Below are 18,608 nucleotides of genomic sequence, written 5' to 3'. Positions count from 1 at the left end.
GGGCATTTAGATTGTTTCGCTATTATGAATAATGCTATTATGAACATTAGTGTTTATATCTTTGTATGGATGTATGTTTTCACTTCTCTTTTTAAAAAATATATTTTTATTGATTTCAGAGAGGAAGGGAGAGGGAGAGAGAGATAGATACATCAATGATGAGAGAGAATATTGATTGGCTGCTTCCTGAACGCCCCCTCCTGGGGATCGAGCCCACAACCTGGGCATGTGCCGTTGGCCGAAATTGAACCCAGGACCCTTCATTCCAGAAGCCGATGCTCTATCCACTGAGCCAAACCAGCTAGGGCTGTTTTTAATAGTTCTCTTATGAGTTGAGTTTCTGGGTCACATGGTTTTATGTTTTAATTTTATGAGCAATTTTCTTATTGTTTTTCTGAAATGGCTGCATCATTTCATATTCCTCCAGCAGCTTATTATAGAAAGGGACAAAATATTATGGCTTTCATTGATTTGCCACTTCCACTACTTCCACTATAACATCGATATATCAATGTGGCAAAGTGGAGAAAAGCAACCAATGACAACAAAAGATTGTGTTACATTATTTACTCTTTTGGAGGTATTTTAGTGTTGTAGACAGCTTCAGGGCAATATGATTGGAGAGAACAGAATGGAAATTGATAGTAGTGTACAAAGTGGTGAGTAGGCTGAGATACATACACACTTTGACCTTTCTATTTTGTCTCGGTGGGTGTCAGGATCTGTGGAATAAGTTTTGGTTATTAACCCTTTTCTTTCATATACCTCCCAGCCAGGGACGCCTGTGGCTTACTTAATTTTCCTTACGGTATCCTCCAGAAATTGTGACAGGTTTTAGAAGGACTGAACAAAGTAATATTTTTACTGTGATTTTCTCAGCAGTGACAAAATTCGTTTACTTTAGTTTGGGTCTAATGTAGAAGCAGAGTAGAAGGGATGTCCGAAGTTCTGTGGGACAGAAATGATGATGAGATGAGCCCAGGACAGTGGTCGGCAAACTCATTAGTCAACAGAGCCAAATATCAACAGCAAAATGATTGAAATTTCTTTGGAGAGCCAATTTTTTTAAACAACTTCTTCTAATGCAACTTCTTCAAAATAGACTCGCCCAGACCGTGGTATTTTGTGGAAGAGCCACACTCAAGGGGCCAAAGAGCTGCATGTGGCTTGCGAGCTGCAGTTTGCCGACCACGGGCCTCGGAGGTTGGATGGCAGGTGGGCCGGCCTGGGGTTTAAATGTGCACGTTCCTGATGATTAATGATGTTGAGCATCTTTTTATATGTACACTAGAGGCCTGATGCATGGGCCTTGGCCCCCCGCCACTGCCTCTGTGGCCAGGGGCCTCTGCCACCTCTGCCTCGGTCCCCACCCGCGGTGGCTTCATCCAGAAAGAAGGACGTGTGGTCTAATTAGCATATTCGCTTTTATTATTATAGATTGGCCATCTGTATGTTCTTTTGATTCAGGTTCTCTGCCCCCCCCCCCTTTTTTTTTTTCTAATTAGACTCCTTGTTCTTTTTTTTTTGGTATTAAGTTATATAAATTCCCTATATAGTTTGAATATTAACCCTTTATTGGCTATATCATTGGCAAATATCTTCTCACATTCAGTATGTTGTCTTTTCATTTTGTTAATGGTTTCCTTTGCAGTGCATAAACTTTTTAGTTGTAGTCCCATTTAAAAGTTCCCCCCCCCAAAAAAAACAAAAACAAAAACCGGTTTTGCTCAGTGGATAGAGCATCTTCCTGTGGACTGAAAGGTCCTGGGTTCGATTCCAGTCAAGGGCATGTACATTGGTTGCGGGCACATCCCCTGTGGGGGGTTCGCAGGAGGTGGTTGATCGATGATTCTCTCTCATTGATGTTTCTAACTCTCTATTCCTCTCTCTTCCTCCCTGTAAAAAAATCAATAAAAAATATATATATTTAAAAGTTTTTTTGTTGTTGTTGTTGCCAAAAAGATATTGCTAAGAGTGATGTCAAAGAATGTATACTCTTTAGCCTCCAGTCTCACATCTGTAAAAGTCGCTTCTTCAGAGGGTTCGATGAGGAGATAATGAGACTAGTCCAAGTGAGGGAAGCTCTGGGTACAATGTTGAAAGTGCTCAAACACTCATGTTTCTTTCTCTCCCCTTGGGGCAGCTAGAGGACAACGAAAGGAGTGAGGCGGAATGGGGAGAGAGAGAGGGTATTTGCTGGTGTGTTGAGTGATGCATAGAATTTATTTTTGAGAGGTCACACAGTTCTGTTGCTGGTTCAGAGCTGGTACTGAGTTCCTTCGTTGGGATTTAGGCAGTGTTACTAGTGTAACAGGTGATGGACAAAATTTTGTTTTGTACATCTGGATGGTCTAGCACAGGCATCGATAAACTACAGCTGCCCTTGGCCTGTTTGTAAAGGGCTGTTAAGAACAAATATGCACCTGAGACTGGCCCACAAGCCTGAGGGGTTTACTGTCTGGCCACGCACAGAAGAGGGTTGCTGTCCCTGCTCTAGCGTCTAGAGCAGTGGTTCTCAACATAGGGCACATGCCCCACAGGGGGTCAATTTGATTTTTTGAGGAGCAATTCGAGAATGAATTATTAACTGGATTTTTTTACATTTCTCATGATTCTAGAGGGCCTCATCTAGAGTATATAAATCATATTGCGACCTATTTATGCCTTTCAGTTCTCTATTATACAATATTTTGAAACTTTATTTGCTATTTTTTCATATCTCTTATTATTTTTTAAACAATTTCTTCCTCAGTACTTAAGCTGTCCTTTCGTACTTTTATTTTTCTTTTTCATGGATACCATGCTTTTGGGAAGCTTGTTTAGACCAAGTTTAATGGTATTTTAGACTTCCTCCATGTGAATAGGAGTGTGTGTGTATATGTATATGTATATGTGTGTGTGTGTGTGTATATATATATATATTATTGATTTTTTTACAGAGAGGAAGGGAGAGGGATAGAGAGAAACATTGATGGGGAGTTGAGAAGAGTTCACTTTTTAAATAATAAGAATTATATGTCACTCGGAGGGGTATCAGGATTTTAGAGATGCTTGGGGGGGGGGGGGGCATGGCCAGAAAATGGTTGAGAACCACTGCTCTAGAGTCTTTAACCCTCCCAAGATTACACAGGACAGCTGATTTGGCAGCAGTCACCTTACTGATTGACACAGAGCCACAGGAAGTCTGTGAACTATGAGATTAGGTAACACTGAATGCATCTCACCTTCTCTCTGGCCTTGCCGCCCCTCTAGGGATAAAAGAACACGCAGTCACACACACACACACATCCCAACAGGATTCCTGTATTCCTATTTGTGACAAGTTAACCTTGTCCATGACCTTATTAGCATTCCATTTCTGCCATTTTCGTCTTGATGCCTCTAAAAGCAGAAGGATTTTCAACTAAAGGAAATGTGATTATTGATTGAAATAGATACACGCCCAAACTGTTTGGCCTGTTTTAGGACAGTCAGAATTCCCTGACTGTCACTGTTAACTGCAAGCTTTTAGTAAATGCTACTGGAAGGTGAGTTCACCTGTAGGGAGTTGGAGGTAGTATCAGATTGTATTCCTTTTGCTGATTTTAACATTCCAGTGTAATAACCCAAAGGAATTCCTTGCCAGATAAGTTCCTCTCTAATCAGGTTTCCTACTAACCTTGCAGCTTACAGGCACTTTCTAGAGATTTACACCCTACTTAATACAGGTGGGGGACCTTGTTCAAGTGACCTGCCCTTTGACTCCTGGGGTGGTTGTAAGGTCAGAAAGGAAAAGCATGGAAACTTCTTAGCATGGAGTCTTTGAATGGAGGAGCTTTGAAAACGGTGCTGTTGTTTGTTAATGCTTATTATAGTAGGGTCAGAATCTTTTCCATGTCTTGCTTGTTATTTGCATTTAGGTTTTAATAAAGAAGGTGCCAGGATTCATTTCTCAGTGAACTATTTAATTTTTAGGAATGCATTGATTTTTCATCAGGTGATTGCCCAACAGTACCATCCTGATTTTGGTATTTATTTTGGTCTCCGCCGCTTGTCATCTCTAGAAACCTGAGGCCGCCTTTTTTCAGCCCGAGAGGGCAGCCTTTCATAGAAGAGTGAACCAGCAACCACTGGGAGAACCTGCTGGGGACTCAGGGTGTGGAAGCTGAGCCAGGACTGTGGAGCTTTGTGACCACGGCCAAGTGTAACCTCAGGCCCTTGCTTCCTTGGCTCCCTCTGCTATCAGTCCTCTGCTGGTCCAAGGGGGATGTGATTGAGACATCCCAGCAGAGTGTTTGGCACCGGGTACACAGCAGAACAGTAGTCGCAGCCTCAACTTTTGTTCAAATTGATGCCATCAATGAGGATCTGAGAGCCTCTCCAGGCAGCCTTCCAGCCTGGACCCCCTCCCCCGCACACACCAGGGGTACGTGTCCAGACGGCTGCACCCTAATTCTGAGAATGCGCTCCCTAGCATGGCTTCTCCCTGAACTCTGACCTCAGAGCTTCTAACAGATGTTTCCTAAGGGGTGTGTGTATCATAGAATGGGTTATTAGATGCCCAGGCTAGAGACAATAGATTCACTTAGCTGGTGCAGCCATCTCCCCCCCTCCCCCATTTTAAGTGTGTGTTTTTTAAAATTGTATTTTTATTTTTTTATTAGCTAAAGCAGTTTCTACAGTAAACAAACATCCATTTAAAGATGAACAGATGCTGTGACTAGGATTCCCTAAAAGTCCTGGTAATTTGAATATGTAGGTCAAGATATAGAAATTTGTAGGATTTAACACCTGCCTCAGATTTCTTTTTTTATAGAATATTCAGTTTCTTCTAGATTATGTAATTGTTGCAGGATTGAAATAAAGTGTGTAATACGGAGAAAATGAGTTGCCAGGTTGTGGGGGCGTTCGTAACGTGTGTAGGAGAGTTCAGGTAGGAAACGGAATGCTGCCACTTAGAAAAGGAAATGGCCTGGCAATGGACACTGCCAGGAAAGCTTGGCTGGCAGTGATTAGTGGATTTCTTGTAATTTGGAGGAAAGCATGTTTCTATATAAATGTATGATTTGGGCCTCTAACAGAAAAAAAAAAAAAAGATTTTTATTTTTATTTTTATCATTTAGCTAGGAATAAGACTTTTCTGCTAAAGAATATTTGAGAATTGAAAAAAATTTGACAGTTCTTTGAGCCAATTGGAACCATTTTCTATTTAAAGATCTTTATTTGGTAAATAAGGCTTTTATATTGGAGATTTTTAGATTAACCAACTAGTTAATATGCAAAACACTCTTTGGGGCTAGAGGTGGAGAATGATTAGGTTGATAGCAGAAGCTGAGGTGGAAGGAATTGGAGAGAAGAAGAAAATGTGAGCTGCAGGGAGATGTCCCCTCCCCTGCATTGATGGGGTTCCCTCCCAGGTGGAGAAAGTGGGTATGCACTAAGAAAGTCCTTTTGGCGTTACCATGGCATCCTACTTCCTACAGAGCTTGGAGCAGTCTCCTGGACTAGACCTTTGGTTCTCCCCTTGGCTGCATGTTGGAATCTTCTGGGTAGTTTTAAATAACTAGGGCCCTGTGCACAAATTTGTGCACCTTGAAAGGAACTGTGGGCTGGAGGCTGCAATGGCACAGGGGTGGGTCTTGGTCCATCCTCCATGCCCCTGCCTGCCCTCTCCTGCTGCGGCCCTGGTCTCCTGTCTGCCAGCAGCCCCACTCCTGCTGCCACCACTCCCATGTGCTGATAGCGCGGGCCCCGCTGCACCCACTGACAGTGTGGAGTGGTTGGGGCCAGCACCAATAGAGGCTGTGAGCGGGGCCCGCGGCAGCAGCAGGTGCGAGTGCCGTGCAGGACTGTGGCATGAATTTTTCAGTAACCACCAGAGGCTTGTCCCAATGACAGTGGCCAGCGCCCCATCTTGGTCTGGTCCTCCCTGCTCATCTACTCCACCATCCCACCATGCCCACTGGTGGTCAGTGCATGTCATAGCAACCAGTTGTTCGGTTGTCTGACCATTCAGTCTATTAGCATATTAGGGTTTTATATATATAGATAGATTTTGATGCTGGAGTTCCATTCTCAGAGATTTGGGTTTAAGAGTTCAGGTTGAGGCCGGGGCACCGAGTGGTTTGAGGCCCCCCGGCTGCAGCCCTTGGTGAGGATCACTAACCACACACAGTGGGGGGGCCACCCTGTAAGCCACCACTGTTTCTCATCGTCTACACCACATGTGTCAAACACAAGGCCCGCGGGCCAAATCCGTCCCGCCAGGCCTTGCAATGTGGCCCGCACCGCGCTGTCATCACTGCACTCCACTGCATTTCCATCACAATGACAGTTTATGACTGTTCAGTAAACCATTTGGCCCGCGATTTAGGCTGAATTTTAGATTTTGGCACCTTCTCTGATTGAGTTCGACACCCCTTCCCCACAGGGTTTTCTTGTCCCGTTTACAGTACTGCATCTGTGTGGTTTTGCTCACTTATGAAGGAGGCTAAGGCCATCTTGGAGCAGTTGACACCATTGGGTGGGTGATTGTTCACTCCAGCCAGGAACTTATTACTGTTGTTTGTACCTTTGAAGGGTGCTGACTGACTAATAGGAAACTATATTGCAAATTTGTTCCTCCTCCTCAAGGGAAGCCTTGGTTTTCTGAGACTGAATTTGTTGTAAAAATAAAAGTCCTGACCTTAGACTTTCTTATCAAGTCAAAATTAGAAGCTCCCAATAGATTCCCTCTCTCAGTTCATGTCAGATTGTGCCTTGGGTTGGCTGCTGGGGGACCACCAGTGATCTTGGGGTGTGTGTGTGTGTGTGGTGTGGTGGTGGTGGTGGGGGGGATTCTGAGGAAGAGGCCAGGGATGTGCCAACCAAGTTTCTTTGCTGCTTCCACTCCCAGAGTTGAGCGGTTTTTGGACATTGCAGATAACTGTGGATGAGAAAATTCCCATAAAAGGGCATTTGGCTTTTGGGGTCCTGTTTTTGTTTTGTTTTTTTATGGTTTACAAGCTTTACGTTGGCATTGGATGTATATATGCCCGTATGCATTTTATTAAAAGGGCAACTTAATTTTCAGATGGTGGAAGCATGGGAAAGATCCCAGTAAAGAGTGAGCCTTGCCGAAACCGGTTTGGCTCAGTGGATAGAGCATCGGCCTACGGACTGAGAGGTCCCAGGTTTGATTCGGGTCAAGGACATGACATCAACCTCACTGGTTCTTTTTTAAAATATATTTTTGTTGATTTCAGAGAGGAAGGGAAAGGATGAGAGAGAGAGAAACATCAGTGATGAGAAAGAATCATTCATCAGCTGCTTCCTGCACACCTCCCAACTAGGGATCGAGCCCGAAATCTGGGCATGGGCCTTGACCGGACTCGAACCCACAACTGCTAAACCAAGCACCTTTCCTTATGTTCATGCGTAAATAGTGTTACCCCGTTTTATAGACCTGGAAACAGGCTGGGTGGCTCAGTAACTTGCTGAGCTGAGGTCTGAGCTTGTGTTTAAATTTCAAGTGCTTATGGCCTCCTAGAAACCATTGTTTTGGAAAATAATTTAAGCATTCAAAAGGACAGTATTGAAGAACGCTGTCCCATAGCTTATTTTGGGGATGCATCTCTTCTCTTATCTTTTCGTGTATTGTATAGTCACTGCCCCAAATGAAATATTTTTTTTGCAAAACCAGAGCAAAGCTTGGTGCACAGGAGGCTGTACTATTTTTTAGGCTATGGCTGTATTTTTCTTATGTCCATGTAATGCTCTGAATTTGGGCTGAGTTTTTGTTTTTGAGTATTTGGTTATGTCTAAGACTGCTTTCTAAGGAAGTTTGTGTGTTGCCTAGAGTTAGTAAGATTATAAAATAATGTTCTTCAGTGGTAGATCATCATCCTGAGGAGAAAAGAACCTGTAAAATGTTAATCCAGTTTGCAGCCCAGGGCATTAAAAATGTGTTCTGGGAAAACGGAAATGGCAGCCTCTGCCTTTGCTCAAGGGAGTTGTCAGGTTTTAGTGGGTTTGAAATAGCTAATGGGAATTTTCCACCTCTAATGGTGAAATAAGAGTGGCCCCTTTGAGGCTTAAAGGTTTTTTGGAATTTTAATAAGTTTGTATTTAAATATTTATTTTTTATTAATCCTCACCTGAGGATATTTTTTTCCATTGATTTTTAAGAGAGAGTGGAAGAGAGGGGGAGAGACACACAGAGAAACATTGACGTGAGAGGGACATATCAGTTGGTTGCCTCCCACACGTATCTTGACTGGGGCATGGGATTAAGCCTGCAATGGAGGCATGTGCCTTTGAACAGAATTGAACCCGCAACCCTTCAGTCCATGGGCTGATGCTCTAACCACTAAGCCAAACCAGCTAGGGCTTAATACATTTATTTTAAAATAATTTAAGACTCATAAGAAGTTGCAGCAATGACGGGTAGTTTTGTGTACCCTTCACCTAGCTTTCCCCAGTGGTAATACCATGCACTGTAAAACCAGGAAATTGATGTTGGTGCATGCTGTCTACTCAGGTGCAGATCTTAATTCACAGGCCACCCGTTTTGGCCTGTACTTTTCTAAATTTTGGGTTTTAGTTCTGTGGTTCCATCACCATAAAGAATCTTCCTGTGTTACCCCTAACTCATCACCTCCTTCCTTCACCCTACCCCCAGCAACCACAGGTCTGTTCTCCATCACTCTAATTGTGTCACTTCGAGAATTTTCTATAAATGGAACCAACCATACCAAATGCAACCCTTGATACTTGTACAATGTTAAGAAGTTGGCTAAATGGGGGTAGTGGCAGGAAGTGAGACTAGAAAGGTGCTATGTATGGGGTTTAGATTCAAGTGTTTGTGACTTCAGTCTTGAGAGACAGTGTGTTCCTGGTTGTTTAAGCAGTGAAGGAAGACCATGAGTTTTGAGGAAGCTAAACTCTGCCAGTTGGTTGGAGGTTCAGCTGTTTTGGGTGAGGGAGAGGCAGGAGTGTGGGGGGTGGGGAGAGAAGGAGGGCGGACCATTTGGAGAGAGACATGTTGGAAGAATGAAGGGTACAGTTCGTAGGTATAAGCGAGGGATCAGGATACAGGGATTTCCCGCTTTAAATGTGAGAGAGAATAACTATTAGCAGTGGAACACATGGAAAGCCTGGGAGAATCGGCAGAGATGGAAGGACAAGATAACACTGAACAGTCATGATGAGGCCTGTTGGTACTAGGGCTATAAGTGGCAAATGGGTTCCACCTCTGTGCCCGGTGGGCTGACTAGGTGATGGCTGCCTACGCGGTGGGGTGAGGTCTGAGTTCAGCTCTAGGAGGAGAGTCCTGCAGTTTATTAGGGATGCTTGCCAGGTTCAAAAGAGAGGAGGGGGTAACCCTGCCACAACTTGCCTTCCTGGTCTAGACCTCCTGAACTACAGTGTTCTCTTGTCCGTTGCTGCAGGGATAGTGATGTGTAAGTAGCAGATGTTAGAACACATCAAACTTAGCTCCTTTTTCTTTTCATGGAAAAACAAAAGTGAATAGCTGAAGAGCAGCAATTTTCAACTGGTATGTCACAAGAATTTTAAAAACATGAAATATCTGACCATTTAGTCACAAGAATTTTAAAAACATGCAGTATCTGACCTCTTTTCCCTTAGATTGTCAAATTAAAAAAAATGACAACAGCCAAAATAACGGTAGCTGTCTGGTGAGTGGGATGTTTATGTGCAGGCAGCACTCACCTCCCTTCCTCCCAGGGGCAAGTGGGTGGAGGGTCCTAGATGGGTGGGGTGATGGGCTGGTAGACCTTTCTAACTCGGGACAATGAGCTGTATTTAGTTCAGCATAAACCTGTCTGAAAAGAAAATTCTCAAGATGGTTGGCAGAATGGCACCTTTGCTACCAAGGAAATCTTTCCTCAGAGAATAGATTCTGGCAGCAGAATTTTGAATGTCCTGTTTGAAATAGGCCATTATTGGCATTGATTTTCTTTCTTTTTTAAAAAAATATATTTTCTTGAGTTTTTACAGAAAGGAAGAGAGAGGGATAGAGAGCCAGAAACATCGATGAGAGAGAAATATCAGTCAACTGCCTCTTGCACACCCCCCACTGGGGATGCGCCAGCAACCAAGGCACATGTCCTTGACCGGAATCGAACCTGGGACCTTTCAGTTCGCAGGCAGACGCTCTATCCACTGAGCCAAACCAGTTTCGGCTGGCATTGATTTTCTTATGGCCATTGGGCTACATTGCATGGAAATGAGTTTATGCAAGAATTGCCAAATGGCAGGGACCTCTGCTTGATTAGTGTCCTGCTGTCATCATCTTAGCAGATGTCTCCCTTCTTGCCAGGGACAGTTTTTAGTAGCCTGGTTAACAGTTGTTTACAGTGACAGAGTGCGGAGAGACACCACACTTGAGCAGATGCGAGACCAGCAACTGCCTCTTTCCAGGTGCAGACTTGGGAAAGGGCTTGGAGGAAGATAGTCAAGCAGCAATGAAAACAGCTGTTTCTAAGCTGTCGGAGACCAGGGAAAGGGAAAATCAGGCCATTTGTTAACATGAAACCTGTCCAGCACTGGCCGCCATGCTCAGTGGTTAGAGCGTCAGCCAGAATGAAGGGTCTTGGGTTCACTCCTGGGCCTGATGTGGCTCGATAGGAGGCAACCAGTTGATATGTCTATCTTACATTGATGTTTCTCTCTCCTTCTCCCTCCCTCCCTCTTTTTCTCCCTCCCTCTTTTCCTCCCTCTCTTCTTTCCTCCCTCCCTCCTTTCCTCCCTTTCTCTCTCCCTTCTATCTCCCTCTTCCCTTCCTCCCCTCCTTCCCCTCTCTTTCTTCCACACTCTTTCAATGGAAAAAATATCCTTGGGTGAGGATTAACAATAACAACAAAAACATGAAACCTGTCTAGCGTGTAGAACATCTACTTGTCTCCCCACTCCCATCCCTGGAATGGACAGGTTCTTCCTGCAGTGATCTTTGTTGAATCTGTTACGTTATGATTAGTTTTGTGTCATAAATCACCTCAGAACTTCATGACCTAAAACAATAATGAGTTAGTATTGCTCATGACTGCTCAGTTTGCCTGGAGGTTTTTCTGCATGTCTGCTTGGATTTACTCATGTACCTGTGGTCAGCTAGAGTTGCTCTGCAGGGACAACTAGGAAGCGGGGCATCTCTCTCCATGTCTGCAGTGGGCCTGGGTGTGTGGCTAGTGCCTTGGTTCTCAAAGTGTGGTACCCAGGCGACCAGCAGCTGTATCACCTGGACACTCTGGTTCTTGAGCCCCACACCGAATTCACTGAGTCAGGAACTCTCGGATGGGGCCAGGCAACCTGTGTTCTAACAATCCCTCCAGCTGATTCGGATGCTCCTGAGTATTCAGGCTCTCCTTACCCTACTGTTCCCTCCTTCTAGGCTCTCTGAATTAGGATCCTGTTTGTGTCAGTCTTACTGGTCACGGGACATTTGTTGACCATCAGTTATTATGCCCATGAACTTTGGTATCGAGGTAAGATACAGTCTTTGAACGCCCTCAGCTTTATAGTCCAGCACAGGTGTAGTGTGCTGTGGAGGTCGGTCAGTTCAGCCGGGGAAATAATGAATTCACTTGGTATATATTGAGCTTGCTGTGTCCTGGTAGAAAGAGATATCTAACAAGTAATTGATTCTAGGAGTTAAAACACAAAGGCAAGGCTGGAGTTAGCAATTTGAAAGTCCCCATGCAGGAAATAATTCAAAATCAGTTTCCTCAAATATGGTTATTTATTGGAATTGATGGGGGGTGTGTGTCTTTAAAAAATGTGGACTATGCACTCCCCACCCGCGTGTGTGAGTGTTTGGGGTCTGTAAGTGTCCTAGGTGTTTCTTAACAGCCAGGTTTGGGGAACACGGTCCTAAACCACGAAACTATATAACCTGGGGAGGAGAGAAAGAATAGGAGGCTAAGTCTGGGACTTGGGGGGACTGCCTGTGATTAAGCGCTGATATAGGTAGTATGTATAGGAAGACTCTTCTGGATCTAGGGGGCCTGGAAGAAGATGAGTGGAGAGCAGGGTTGTAGACGCCAAGGGATTGGCGAGTTACGAGGGGAGGGAGTTTGAGGAGGATCAGATGCACAGCTCTGCATCATCCGTGCCAGAGCTGGAGCCAGGCTGCAGTGGTGACCAGTGAGGGGTGGGCACCGGACGGAGGGCAACCAGTGAAGCAGGGAAGGGGTGTGTGTGTGTGTGTTTAAGTGAGAAACCTGAGCATGCTGCCCAAGGCAGAGAGGCAATAGAGAGAAGTCAGTGCAAGAGGGTTATTAATGAACTCACATCCCGGAGGAGAGAAGGATGGATGCAAAGGCCCAGCTTTTAGGATTGGCCCTGAAGAAAAGGAGAGCCACCCTCTCTCATCCTGGGGGGAAGGAGGTAAGAGAAAGTGTATGAAAACAGGAGAGTTTGTAGCTGCTGAAAATGTCTTTGTCTCTTTTCCCTGGCAACTCCAGGGTGCACTTTCCCCTTATTTTGTTCATTTTTACTGATACGATTTGTGTGTTTTGTGAGCTTTTACGTTGATCTGAGTGCAGTCTCAAATAGGCCCTCTTTGGTGTTAATGAGGCCACCCGTGGCTGTGGCACCCAGGACTTCCATATTAGAAATGGGCTGGTTGTAAAGTGCTGGTTGGGACTCCTGTGTTTCCCCCCGGAAAGCAAGTTAATGGTTAGTGCCTAGTTAAACCCACAAAGCTCGTTTAACTCAGAATGCTGCTGGTAATTGCTGTAATGCTGTGTCTGTGAGCCCCATATGTTTATCCATCTATGGACCTCTCCTCTTCCTATGTCTTTTACTCTTTCTCCTTTCAACCCTTCTTTCCTTCTCTTACTCCTTTTCCCACATTATGTCAGTTTCCTTGAAGGAGTAATAGGCTTTGAGGACTGGCCTGGCGTCCTCTTGCTTATATGCAGTGTTGCTGAGGGAAGGTATATCTGTCTGTAGGGTTGGTGGCTCCCAAAGTGCTTTCTCACTCTGGGGCTGCGGATTGGTGCGTTGGCATTTGGGGCTGGGTATTTCCTCATGGTGAGATGTGCAGCATCCCTCAGCCCTTCTGGCTAAACGCCAGTATTGCCCCTCGGTTTGTGACAGACACCCTCTCATGTATTTCTGCCTCCCCCAAACCTCGTGTCGTCATCCTTGGACATGGGCACTGTGTGTGGGTTTTCAGTTAACCAGGTTGGTGGGTAAGAGCTTTTAGAAGGTATTCAAGGACATGATGTTTACATGACAAAGAAAAACAGGTTGCTTTTTGTTTCCTGGGATCTGGTTAGGCCATTACAGTAGCTGAAAGTGAAGGTTTGTGTCACAGTATTTGTTGGACTTCAAAATCATGCTTATTACATCATATAGCTATTTAACCTATATTTTAGTATATATAATAGCAGTGGTTCCCAACCTCTTTTTGGCCATGTCCCACCTAAGCATCTCTAAAATGCTGGTTTCCCTCCCCTCCCCTGTGACATATAATTCTTATTATTCAAAAAGTGAACTCCTATTAATTAACATGGAGGAAGCCTAAAAGGCCATTAACTTGGTCTAAACAAGCTTCCAAAGAACATGGCATCCATTAAAGAGATAAGGAATGAAAGAACAGTTGAAGCACTGAGGAAAGAAATAACTAAGAAATTATTAAAAAATAATATGAAGTGATAAGAAAAAATAGCAAATAAAGTTTCAAAATATACAATAGAGAACTGAAATGCATAAATGTCACAATATATATTTATATATTGTTTATGAGGCCTCTAGAACCAGCCAGGTTTGGGGAACATGGTTCTAAACCATCAAACTCTATGATAAGCTGGGGAGGAGAGCAAAAAATGCAAAAAATTCACTGTTAATAACTCATTCTTAAATTGCCCCCCTTAAAAATCAAATCCCCCATCCCCCAATGGGGCATGCGTCCCATGTTGAGAACCACTGGTATATAGCAACCTGAATTTAGACAATTTGGGAGAAGGGAGAAAGTGGAATTTTTGCTTAGACAAGAGTGATTTTTCAATCTATATATAGTGATAGTCAAGTGTTTTGATTTTTATTTACTTTATACAAGTGCTGGAGCCTTTCCCAGCTTTTCTAATCTGTGTATTTGTTTGTTTACACGTTTGCTCTGTTTATAGCCTAATGCACATACCTAAGGGAGACTTGCAAATCTTTAAGTCCTAAATTGAAGAATTGTGGTCACAACCAGCCTAGTCCTTAAATGAGGACGATGGGTCAGTCCTTCAAAGACTGTGGTCTGAGTGTTACAAATAAGTACAAGGAAAAAGCAGTCCCAGTGCTGTGAGTCATTGATGTTTCCCTTTCTTTTTCCTACAGAACCTAAAAGCAGATCCAGAAGAGCTTTTTACAAAGCTAGAGAAAATTGGAAAGGGCTCTTTCGGTGAGGTGTTCAAAGGCATTGACAATCGGACTCAGAAAGTGGTTGCCATAAAAATCATTGATCTGGAAGAAGCTGAAGATGAGATAGAGGACATTCAACAGGAAATCACAGTGCTGAGTCAGTGTGACAGTCCATACGTAACCAAATATTATGGATCCTATCTGAAGGTAAGGCTTAAAAATAAAAACACGATTTTCCATGATGCAGCACTTGCCTGAGACGGAGCAGTGTGTGTGAAGGACTTCAATAAATAGCACAGCAGGTTTCCAGAGGAAGGAGAAACGTTTCGACCTTTACAATCAAAAGAACTGGGCTTGGATAATTTTATCATCTTAAATGTCACTATGGAAATATATTTTTGGTAGAAGTGTTTGATACTGAAATTGCCTTTCCAACAAAACGGTATTTCCAAGGGGACTTTGTCATCAAAATGCATTTCTTACTACATTATTATAATGATGACTGTTAAACACCTAATTTTAGCATGGCTTATGACAACTCTTGCCAACCTGAGAATATTAGTCTTTTGATATTTTGGTTATCAAATATAGTTTGATTTACAGCTGTTTTAAAGAATTGATAATGTTGCTTAGTGAGCAGTTTATCTACATTTGACTTTTAAGGATTCTAGGTAAATAAATACTTAAATAAAATAGTTATTATAATACAACACGTTACAATGTCCTTGATCTTCACCAGTTCTTTAAGTGATTGCATGGAACCACTTTAGATGTTGTAGGGTAAAAATCATTTTATACCACTAAGAAAGTTTAAGACTATTCCTGTGTCCCAAGTTCCTTGACATATGCTTGTTTTACTGAACTTAGAAATGTAGTATCTTTCAAAATGGGGTTTTGGAAATCTTAAGAACTGGTGAAAAGAAGTTACGATCTAATTCTTGTAGAAACTAAAACTGCATAGGTAGAAAGAATACTTCCAGAGGAGGCAGCAATATGTCCCAATAATGGAAGACTAGCCTCCTCCTGTCCTAGCTTTATCCTCTAAATTCTCTATGTTGCTGTTTGCAACTTCCTATCTTGTCAAAGAAATAGTGCAGGCTTTCATTTTTGTGGAAATGTGATGATAAGGCATAAGTGGAAGAGTGAGCATTTTGAGAACCATTGACTCACTAAAATGAATATGTAAAGCAAGTCAAATTGAGTGGTAATGCTATTTTTTTCTTCTTCATAGCTTAAAGGCTGACAATATGTCATAGGGTTAAGTGAACCATTTTGAAATGGAAAGGATTCGTTTTGGAGTCAGATGTCATCGACATGAATCTTGCTTGTCTGGGTGTGTGGCCTTGAGCAAGTTTTTTATTTTAAATAACTTCCCTGTTTCCTCATTTGTAAAATGGGAAATAATGGAATATATCTCACTGTTGCAAAGGTGAAATGGAATTGCATGAAAGTATCTGACATGTAGTAGCTACTTAATAAGTGTTATTTCCTTGATTGATTGATTTTATTCATACCTTATCTCTGAAATTACCTTGTAATGAAGGAGGTACCAACTGAGGTCAAAGCAAAGAGGAGGAAGTGTGCAATATCAGTGGATGTTGCTGTGGGGGCGCATTCACTTTGGGACTTAACAGGGCAAAAAGGGAGTACGTGACTTCCATATGGGAAAGCAAAGGTTTTTTGATGTTGAATTTCTATTGAGAAAAAGCAAACATCTGAAGAAACCCAACTTGAACTCTCTATTGTAACTTACTGTCCTTTGTGAAATGACTTCAATAATAGTTTCATGATAAATTCAGAGTTGGGTTTCATGTGGCATTCTAATGTGTTTTAATATGAATTATGGTACCTTTGGCAAAGGTTGTGTGGAAGAGCCTCACAACTTTCAGGTGATTTATACCATCTAATATTTAACGATGGAATTAAGGATCAAGTGGTTCAAAAGTATATTCTTCAACCTCAGTTGCTCAGCAGAATTTTTATTGCATTTGGGAATAAATTGCTTTATTGTAGCCAAACATGGTGTTACCTTGACTGTATATACTGAGAGATTCTTCCCCTGGTAAGCCCTATAATTGCCTGAGTCACTAATTCTAGAACATACATTTCAAGTCAACCTAACCTTGATCTAGAGATGCCCAGTGAATTTATTTAATCAACATAATGCCGGCTGCTAGAAAAACCTCCTAAATGTATAATGGCTCAAATGTGATAGATGCTTATTTCTTACTCACTGGTAGTCCTACTTTGTGGGCAGTTTTTCTCCAAACCAGCAGTTGCCAACTGGTGGTCTATGGGCCACTGGTGGTCCATGAGGTCCGAAAGGTTGGCGACTGCTGCTCCAAACAGTGATTGAGAACTCAAGTTTCTTCTACCTTGTTGCTCCCTTCTTGCATTGGTGGGCTTGGCTGCTATAAGTCTCATGGGGGCAAAAAATGGAGGCTCCTGTGGGGAGTTTTCATGTGCCTAGGCCTAGACATAGAGCACATTATTTCTTTCTGTCCACATTGCCCTGGCCAGAACCCAGTCACAGGACCACACCTAATGCAGGCACTGCAGGGAAAGGTCATCTAATTGTGTGCTTCATGGAAGAGGGAATGGGCTTGGTGCTCAGCTAGCCATTCCTTTCCAAAGCCACTTACTATGTTGACTCTCCACGTAGGATAAGAAGTTTTGATAATTTTGTCTACTACCGTGTCTAGAATATTTTACTAGGCAGATTGTTTTTAAAAAATAACTGCCTCAGAATGCCAGGAATAATATCACAATTTCTTAAATCATGTAAAGATGATTCTGTCTCACTTGACTAAAAATATCATGAACTGCTCTTGTTAAACCATAGTAACTATCATAAGTTGGACAGGGTGAGAATCCAAGATCTGTGATTGTATCTGCCCAGTCTTGTAGAATAGAGTTTCATTAATTTCTTTGGCCCAGAGGAAGACCCTCAATGATGATCCAGAGGCTGTTTTTCCGTCCTCTTAGTTAGGCTAATGAAGTTTAAATTAGTATAGTCCTGTCAAGGTAAAAATTAAATTCATGTGTGAGACAAATGGGTCTTTGACACAAAGTTGCAAAAAATTGTGGTTTATATGATTGGTTTCCCTTTAAAAACAAAACAAAACGAAACAAAAAATGACACACACACACACACATCAACCCATAGTGTTGTCAGAGGTAATATTCTTAGTTTTTTTAAGTAGTTATGGGAGAGAGGGCTTTAGGATTTCACTTAGTGTTAAGGGGCTTTACATTTTCATAAAGCAAGATTGGCCAAAGAGGAAGTTAGCAGAAAATGGTTTCTTTATTACTGGGTTAGTATTAAAAGTTCTCATAATGGTGTTTTGTTTTCAATCATCTAGTCTAGGAAAAGAGATGAAAAACAATAGATAAGTGGTCGTCTCTGTTGTAGTATGAATATTAAGGAGACATGGCCATGGAGTGAGTGGTGGTTTAACAGTGGGTTCAGATCCCTGACTTAGAGTAAAATTTTCCTCGGTTCCTAAAAATTTCTAGGGTAGTTCCACCCATTGGATTCACTAGAAAAATGATATGAAAAAGTCCCTCGATGAGTCTTAGAAAACAAAGCCCTCTATGTAAGTGTAGCTTCTTCTGGTAAAGGATTGATTGCGTTGTGTATGTTACAGGTATTTGTACTCTGGCATATTTTTTTTAAAGTTATATTCTTTTGACTTGTCATTAGAGTAGTATTAATGAATGAAAAAGCAAGAAAGCTGCTAATAGCTTTTTTTTTTTCTTTCTTCATTTTAAACATCATATGTCACTCATAGTGCTAAAAGCAGAGATCTTCCCACTATCGCCTCTGAGCTTAGGGCTAACTGCATAGCCAATAAAATGGCCCTTTTTTTTTATTTCATTAAATTAAACAAGGAGAGTTAAGTTTGTTTTGATATTTTTTGATTTGTGGCACCATCATCATTGATCTATTTGATCCATTTTATTATTTCATCCTTCATCCCCACTGTACTGCTCTTTTGTACCACAAGTTGTGATGTGTCTTAGGACAGCTTCCGTCTTTCTTTATAGGCTTTACCTGTGGGCAGGTAAAGGGTCACTTTTTCCTGCAAGTATTTGCTTTTTTTAGGTACTGTAAACCTTTCTCAGAAGCCTCCCCAGACCATTTTCCTCATATTTCATTCATCAGAACTGAGTCACAGGCTGATGCCTCGATCAGCCCCTGGCTGTGGGATGGGGCCACCTCATTGGTTCCCACCAAACAGAATTTACCTCTGGAACTGGAAGAAGGGTCACTAGAG

At 42.5% G+C, this 18,608-nt stretch overlaps 1 protein-coding gene across 4 annotated transcripts in view; it reads left to right on the top strand.

Moving 5' to 3' along the window:
• Nucleotides 1-18,608, top strand: part of STK24 (serine/threonine kinase 24) — a 100,763-nt gene that overhangs the window by 29,496 nt on the left and 52,659 nt on the right. For all 4 annotated transcript variants that reach the window (XM_045588752.1, XM_036456570.2, XM_045588753.1 and 1 more), the window contains one exon: nt 14,308-14,538. In XM_045588752.1, the coding sequence (XP_045444708.1) occupies nt 14,308-14,538 (231 nt within the window). Of the gene's footprint in view, nt 1-14,307; nt 14,539-18,608 lie in introns of those variants that run through there.

This window comes from Pipistrellus kuhlii, unplaced genomic scaffold (genome assembly GCF_014108245.1).
Source record: "Pipistrellus kuhlii isolate mPipKuh1 unplaced genomic scaffold, mPipKuh1.p scaffold_m20_p_3, whole genome shotgun sequence".
In the NCBI taxonomy this organism is placed as follows: Eukaryota; Metazoa; Chordata; class Mammalia; order Chiroptera; family Vespertilionidae; genus Pipistrellus; species Pipistrellus kuhlii.
Note: the sequence above shows the minus strand (reverse complement) of the source record. Positions and strands in the feature narration are given on the sequence as shown.